This window comes from Oryzias melastigma, linkage group LG16 (assembly GCF_002922805.2).
Source record: "Oryzias melastigma strain HK-1 linkage group LG16, ASM292280v2, whole genome shotgun sequence".
Taxonomy (NCBI): Eukaryota; Metazoa; Chordata; class Actinopteri; order Beloniformes; family Adrianichthyidae; genus Oryzias; species Oryzias melastigma.
In genome coordinates, this window is record NC_050527.1 from 11,975,843 (window position 1) to 11,983,439 (window position 7,597).

General features: G+C 38.2%; 1 protein-coding gene and 1 long non-coding RNA gene across 2 annotated transcripts in view; one reads left to right on the forward strand and one right to left on the reverse strand.

The window, feature by feature from the left end:
• The first annotated feature begins 2,192 nt into the window (after positions 1-2,192).
• On the forward strand, positions 2,193-7,591 carry ncam3 (neural cell adhesion molecule 3). The gene is made up of 16 exons (XM_024267104.2): positions 2,193-2,733; positions 3,044-3,115; positions 3,210-3,404; positions 3,533-3,670; positions 3,746-3,889; positions 3,972-4,089; positions 4,382-4,536; positions 4,619-4,752; positions 4,866-5,001; positions 5,099-5,266; positions 5,356-5,475; positions 5,819-5,946; positions 6,036-6,204; positions 6,300-6,492; positions 6,572-6,700; positions 6,822-7,591. Exons 1-16 carry the CDS (start codon positions 2,670-2,672, stop codon positions 6,850-6,852), a joined length of 2,094 nt encoding a protein of 697 aa, XP_024122872.1. The 5' UTR covers positions 2,193-2,669; the 3' UTR covers positions 6,853-7,591.
• The window catches only part of LOC112143261, a 4,216-nt gene continuing 1,354 nt past the window's right edge, over positions 4,736-7,597 (reverse strand). Inside the window, exons 2-3 of the long non-coding RNA XR_002918709.2 lie at positions 5,097-5,208; positions 4,736-4,968 (exon numbers count right to left, since the gene is read on the reverse strand). This is a non-coding gene — a long non-coding RNA (uncharacterized LOC112143261). The remainder of the gene's footprint in view (positions 4,969-5,096; positions 5,209-7,597) is intronic.

Here is a 7,597-nt window from a genome sequence, read left to right on the forward strand (position 1 = left end):
CTCGGGCTGTCTCTGACTCCTTCCTGTCTGTCTCTTCAGCTGACCCGTTGTTGGTTCCATCAGTCTCCGTGTTGTTGGTCTTCGTCTGTGGACGATGTTTGGAGCATCATTTGGCTGAAAGGCAAGAACTGGACACCAACAAACTAGAGCTGCATTTTCTGCAAAAAAATACAATTTATTGCTAATTTGTTAAAAAAAAAGTGGCTATTGAGGCTGAAATACTGAACTGTCTTTACATGTAACATTGTAAAATATGTCAAAAGAAAACTGTTGAAGCAAAGATCCCAGATCCTCCTGATGGGTCTGGAGTCAGAAAACCTTAAAGTGAGTGTAATCAAAATCATTCATTCATTCATTCATCTTCTTGGGCTCAGTGGGCTAGGTGAAGGGCTGTCACACAGAAGCCTTGGGTTCGATTTCCAGGGTTGTCCACTGATCTCCACCCAGATTGGGTACTTAGGCAAGACCCTTGATGCTGCAAACTAAGAATATTTTCTTTAAATGTTCTTTCTCCTACCATCAACATGTCCTCAATAAACTAAAAAAATAGAAATTTTGAATGAATGCTATGATTATACTCATAAAAACAAAAACAACAACATGAAAACAGAATATCAATTGAATCCTTTTTAAAGTTTCTGATTTTAAATATTTAAGATGTGACTTTGCACTCAAATGGACTCCAAAAACCCCCACAGCAAAAAAGAACTGAAACACCTCTTCTCTGACAGCGTCTTTATCCACTGGGATGTCTCTGCGTTCAGACTCATGTTTGTAGAATCCAGGTATTAACATTAAGACAACAACTTGGATCTGCAAGAAAATTTCTTGGAAGCACAAAAATAAGAAAAAAAAAAGAATAAAATCCTGAAAGTTTAATAAGTTGTGATGTTTTTTAGAAGATAAGAAATAGAGCAAAAACATGCAATGTCTTCTATGCACAAGTCTCCTTTAAATAGACACTGACATGACCAATGAAATTTACTTCCAATAATACATTTCTCGGGTAAAATCAACAATCCTTCCATTAATTAGACTCTTGGGTCTGTACAAAAGTGCAGCATCAGCTGTCTTGTGTTGCATTGTGTCACGATGATCTATCACACGGAAAACAAATATGATGCAGAGCTGCTGTCAGTGTGTGTCCACCCTCGTTAATGTTCCTCATTATAAGCACACTCCGATCTAATGAGCCATAATAACGCCTCCTGATAAACAACTGATAGGGAACCCCTTTGGGTCTGCCAGCCTTTGACTGGCTGCTGCATGTTGGTGCGGATGCAGTGATAGGCTATCAAAGCGACTGTGGGAGGGGCCGGCTGGCTGCTGGCCAATAGAAGTGATAGGACCCCCAGGAATAAAACATGACTGGCAATGGGAATTATATGATGAAAGGGTGTAGGCGAATGCAAGGGTTTGAGTTGTTTAAGTAAAATACAGTTTTAATAGCCTATATTAAAAAAAAAAAAAAAGTATATATATTTTTTTGTTATTATATAGAACATTAATAATATCTAAGCACTTTTTAGACTTTCCAAGTCTCCTATCCACTATTAGGCTTTCATCTACAATAAAAAACAAGTTAGGTTGAGGAAACAAATATCACGTGACCATGCTCTTCAATGTCCAGATTAAATGCATGTTTCTGAAGTGCTTAAATGCTACTTTTAGCTCACAGTCAACACCTTTAACTGATGATGTTTTTTTGATCAGTCGTCTGCACTCAGATCATAGAGATGTCTGATTAGAAACTCTTTTGTGTGTGAGTTCTGGCAGGAGAACATCTTCGTGAAATTAATCAAATACAAATCTGACCACTGAATTGAACATATTTTTTATCAAATTTTTCAACAAATATTTTGGAGCTAAAAACATTCAAATCTAAGCCTAAATGTTGACATACTACTTACCTTTCCAAACATTGAATTAAGATAATATATTTTTTCATAATCGTGTTTCAAAAGTTGAGAAAAATTATCATAGCTTTATTATTTTCCTTGAGTGCCTGAAACTTTGGTGATGTCTACTGGAGGCACGGCACAAACCACTTTTTCTACAGTTTAGAAAGCATTGTCTAGCGAGGAATGTGACCTTTTTAAATGAGAGGAAAAACGATTGAATGATAAAAATATCTTTCCTCATCTCCCCTCTCCCTGGAGGCCCGAGTCCCCTGCTTTCATCCGCTAGCCTAGAGGGAGCCGGGTGAAATGGGTGGGTGGTGGGTTGGGGTTGGGGGGATAAAGAAGCGCTAACAATACACCCACACAAAGTTTGTTGTTTTAAAAATTTAACACCAAGATAATTTGCACAAAAGTTGGGTTTAATGGTAAAAATCTGGAGTTAAAAAACCCAAGAAAGCTTTGTCAAGATTCTGTCATCACCTCCCTTTTTCCTCCATGATTGACCCACAGTTACTAAGCTGCAGGGATGTAAGAAAGGCTGGGAGATGAGAGTCTCCCCCCCCCACCCATCCTCATTTCCTGTCATTTCATCTGCTCTGGTGTCTCTATATAACCTCTGACTCAATCCTTCTTTCACTCTCGGTGTGGTTGTGAGGGTAGATGACAGCAGTCATTCATTGAGATTTACTTGTATCAGATCATATATCTGCAATATTGAACATCAACACTTAGATTTTTAGCTTTGTTACCAGTTGCTTACAGGTGAACATGTTGAAGCAATCCCCTCTCATCCTGAGAATGGCCTTGCTACTACTGCAGGTGTTCAGCACAGGTAAGAGATTACGACGACTGAAGCTGTGGTGCTACATACGCTTGTTTTCCAGTCTTTTTAAATATTTAATTATTTTCAGCCCCAAGTAATTGCCTGACGACTTAAAAATAATTGTAAAAATGTTAGAAATATTTTCTTTGCATGTTAAAAAAAGAAGATGTGATTCAGAAGGGAAAAAAGACAATATGATAACTGATTTTTTACAATAAGAGACTTTTTTTCTGGAAAGACAGATAAAGTTATTGAGTATTTTTAAATCCACTTTGGACCTTTTCATTTTAAAAACAATTCTCTCCTACTCGTCTTCTAGATGCAAAGATGGACATCATCACCAGTAAGCAAGACTTTAAAGTTGGAGAAGAAATATTGTTGCTGTGTAAAGGTGAGTTATAACCAAAAGATACACCAAAATACAAATAATGTAAACAATAAATAAATAAATAAATAAATACAAATATCACTCTGGTCTCCTGCAGCTGGAGGAGAAGGAGATATCACATGGCTGAAAGATGGGGAGGATGTCGATGAAGAAATTGTGAAAAAAGTGGATGAGACCTCCTCCAAAGTGGTCATCAAAGAAGCCTCCCTGGAGGATGCAGGGCGGTACACCTGCAAATGTGACTATGACAACGGACACCAAGATGACACCCAAGTAACTCTTTATGTTTACGGTAAGAAGCAACTGCTCACACAAGATTTCTAAATGATCTGTTTTATTGGAGAATATGAAGTCTAAAATGATTTAATATATTTTATTAATCAATTGCATGAAAAGTAATCATTTTTACTTTACTACCAGAGGGTCCATCATTTGGTAGCACAACCACCTACCACGAGTTTCTAGAAGGTACAGATGGGAATGTACCATGTCTGGTGACTGGGAAGCCAGCAGTTGATGTCCAGTGGTTTAGAGACAAACAAGAAATCCCCTCAAGTGGTAGGAGAATTTTTGAATTACTATTCTAGATTTTGTAAAGCCAGAAACAAAACAAATCAGAATTTGTTTTTTCAGGGCTTAGTCGTCTCCGAAAGACTCCTGATAACACACTCCATATTGGAAAAGTGAGGCGAGAAGATGCTGGGATGTACGTGTGTTACGCCCATATTAGAGGACGGCCAATGTCCAACCAGCTCCTTGTTTCTGTTGTTGTCAATGGTTAGTTCCAGCATAAATACAATCCATAAGTTTGATTCCAACAGGATGTGTTCACGTGTTCCTATTTTAAATTGTTCTGCAGCTCCTCCGACAGTGCGTCTGAGAGAAGAGGTGCAGAAAGTGATAGCAGGGCCTGAAACAAATGTCTCTTTGTTGTGTTTGGTGGACGGTCTACCGAAACCCGTCATCAACTGGACCCTGTAAGATTTGCTCCTGTGCACCACATACACAATAGTACCAGGAAAAATATCTTCACATACAATGTAGTACCGGATCGTGTAACTTTAGATTTTCATTTTGAGTAAAACATATTTTACAACTTATTTTATTTTTTAGTTTTTAAAATTGCCAAGATGCCTTAAAAATTCTAGGCAAACAATTGCTGTCTTAGAAAATGCCTTTTTTGGAGTTTTTTTCTTTTTAAACATGTATTCAAAATGAATATCATTATTATTAAAAGTGTCTTTATTTAATATTATTTTGCATTTCTAGGCCGGTGACCTTCGACCCCTCCCATCATCGTTTTAACTCCGATCGCAGTCAGCTGACCATAAACTCTGTAGTCAGAGCAGATTTTGGAGAGTACATCTGCACTGCAACCAACAAGATAGCGGAGAACAGCGCCACATTCATGCTCCATGTCTTTGGTGAGTATTCCTGATATATTATTGTTTTTTATGGCTATATGTTGTGCTAATGTGTCTTTGTTGTGGCTGTGTTTCATTTCAGAGGCTCCAGAAGTGTTTGTTTCAGCAGATCAGCACCATGTGTCTCAAGGAGAGAGTGTGTCCGTGTCCTGTAATGTGTCCGGTCATCCTGAGCCCGAGCTGCACTGGCTCAACAAGCCAAATGGACAAACACTGGTAAGAATGCAGGAAATCACACGCTCAGCAAACTGAGCTCTGCAAATATGCATGTTTCAACCAATAAGCAATATTCAAAATGAGGGCCGTCAACATTTGCTGCCTTGTGTTAGGATTTGACTTCAGGCCGTGTCAGTGTTGTGGACGGCGTGTTGGAAATTGATGATATGATGCCCTCTGATGGTGGACTCTACTCCTGCATGGCCGTCAGCTCCTCTGGAAATGCATCAAGAGATGTTGCAATATACAGTTAGTTTATCTCTATTACTATTTCAGGAGGATATAAAGGCTTTATAAAAGTTTCTGATGTGATATATATACATTTTTTTTATTTCTTGACCTACAGCTCAGCCTGGACCCTTTCATTATCTGTCTGTCTCTCCGGGTCCAACCTCTGTGCTCTTCTCGCTCAAAACTCTCCCGGTCAATGGAGGAGCACCAATCAAGAGTTTTGTTCTGCAGTGGAAGCAAAATTCAGAAGAAAAGTGGAGTGAAATGATGATTCCAGTATCAGGTCTGGTCTTTTTTGTTTTATCAAACATCAGTAACCAACATCTTCATTTTTTGCATCTTCTACAGTGACTGATTTGTGGATTTTTGCAGATCCCCTAACTATCACCAACCTGAAGCCATACACAGACTACACAGTCCGTCTGGCTGCCTTGAATGTAGTAGGAACGGGTCCCTTCTCAGAAGAAAGCAGTGTACGCACTCAAGGAATACGTACGTTCAAATTATTAATACAATATTTTAGTGTAAATATATTTGTATTTTCTTTACCACTGAAAGAATCAATGCCAATAATTTAAAAGTATCCTCGTGCAAGTAAAGCCTTTCTGCTTGTATGATTATCATCTTTCATAAAAACTAAACTACATTTCCATGCCTCTTCCATCATCGCCGCTCCACTTGACTCCATATAACCTCATATCATCCATTCTTAGGAGGTAAAGTGTAGAATTTGTATTTATTTATTTATTTTCAATGATTGTATCTAATTGGAATAGTTTGTTGTTGATTTTTTCTTTTTTTTGGTTACATTTTTTTTTATTGTTTTTTTCTGCAGGTGAACCAGACAGCCCAGTGGTGTCTGCTGAGGAAATAAAAATCGATGGCAACACCTTCTCTGTTCCTGTGAAGCAGAGTGATGATGGTGGATCCCCCCTGCTGCATTTTCAAGTTAGATACAAACAGGTGAGATTCAGTTAATATCTTACATTTTCTTTTTGCCGAAATTGCAGTTAATTTTGTATCTTCCTGATTTTTTTTTTTTTTTTCTTCAGGATGCCGAAGTAGATGAGTGGAAAGAGATACAACTTCAGCCTGATACAAACTCTGTCACACTCAAAGATTTGGCTTTTGGATCAGACTATCAACTGGAAATCACAGCAGTCAATGCCAATGGTTCATCCATGCCGGCCACATTCAACTTTACTATTGCGGAGAGGCCTGGTATGCTATCCACCATATCATGGCCTTATATCAAATTGACATTTATATGTTTGTAAAGCTTTCATTTGTGCTCTTCTTTTCTTTTTCCTTCAAAGTAAGCAACAACCTGACCAAAGGAAGTGTGGTCGGCATTGTCATGGTGATCTTCCTGGTGGTGTTTCTGGTTGTGGATGCCACCTGTTGCTATAGAAACCGCTGTGGGCTTCTCATGTCTATCTCTGTGAAACTTTTTGGACAAAAGATTCCAGGTCTCAAAATGCTCGATGGGGAGGATGGAGCCACTAAAGGGTAACAGACGCTCCTCCAAAAAGTCTGATTCACATTTTCATCATCATGTTCCAGACATTCTTCTGTCATCTGGTTGCAGAGAAGTGAATCTCAAAGGCATCGCCACACCGAGAGGAAGCTTGCAGAACTCGGGAGGTCAAACACTTCGCCACGAAGGGGATCAACTCACAGAGGTCACTTGTGACAAAGCTCCACTCACCAAACATGAGTGAGTTCATTCTCATATAAACTGTGTAACAAATGTTATAGTATTTAAAAGCAGAAGCTCTTATCAATATTGTTGTTGATTATATATATTTTTTGCAAACATTTTTTTTTTCCCGTTGCAGGAAAACACAGATCTCCACTGTTGATGCATGAGGTGAAACCTGAAAAGGTGAACAGCAAAAACTGATGAAACTGCAGAGAGAGGAGAAAAAGTCGAGCAAATAAAGCCACAAGGATGATCGCACAAAGACACACGAGAAAACGGTGTGTTACATCTGGGTTCATCCAGGCTTCTGCGCTGTCAAACGAAGACACCAGAGACTTTGTGAGGTTTTTGATTTTGGAGAGAATTGATGTTACAGGGTAAAAATTTTGGGTTTTTTTTCTCTCAAATGTGCAATTTAATAAGTGTGTGTTTATCGCAAACAAAGCAGAAAAAGGTGAAAAAATGGCAGCCTTTTTAAATTTCCATGTTATTCAAGTCTGTTTTCTTTGTAATCACATTTGTTTTTCCATTATGGCAGCTCCAGTGTTAGCTACAGGTGACTCCATAACTGCTCCTTTACTGCAAAACACCAAATCTTATGTAAGCTTATGTAAGTATTTATTGAAATGCTGCTGACTGGATGTGTTTTTTAGTTTTTGTTAACTATTTTCATCTCATTGTATGGCACAAATAACTTAACAAGTACCGCTGCTGTGGAGCACTTCTTTAATGGCCTTTTTAATACATGATTTGTAAATGCTAATAATCATTGGACTTTTTACACACTTAACAATGTATATAAGTTATTTTTGAATTTCTATGCAAACTGTTAGGCATATTTTTTACACCCTAGAAAAAATAACTTCCTTTTTCTGTAGCTTTCCTTTTTTTCTCTAGTTCAAAGACATGTTG

What these genes read in the sequence shown, in the direction of transcription:
- ncam3 (XM_024267104.2), top strand. Translation starts at nt 2,670, where the DNA reads ATGTTGAAGCAATCCCCTCTCATCCTGAGAATGGCCTTGCTACTACTG. An exon ending in AATATTGTTGCTGTGTAAAG is followed by an intron (nt 3,116 to 3,209) that starts GTGAGTTATAAC and finishes GGTCTCCTGCAG; the next exon opens with CTGGAGGAGAAGGAGATATC. An exon ending in TACTATTGCGGAGAGGCCTG is followed by an intron (nt 6,205 to 6,299) that starts GTATGCTATCCA and finishes TTTCCTTCAAAG; the next exon opens with TAAGCAACAACCTGACCAAA.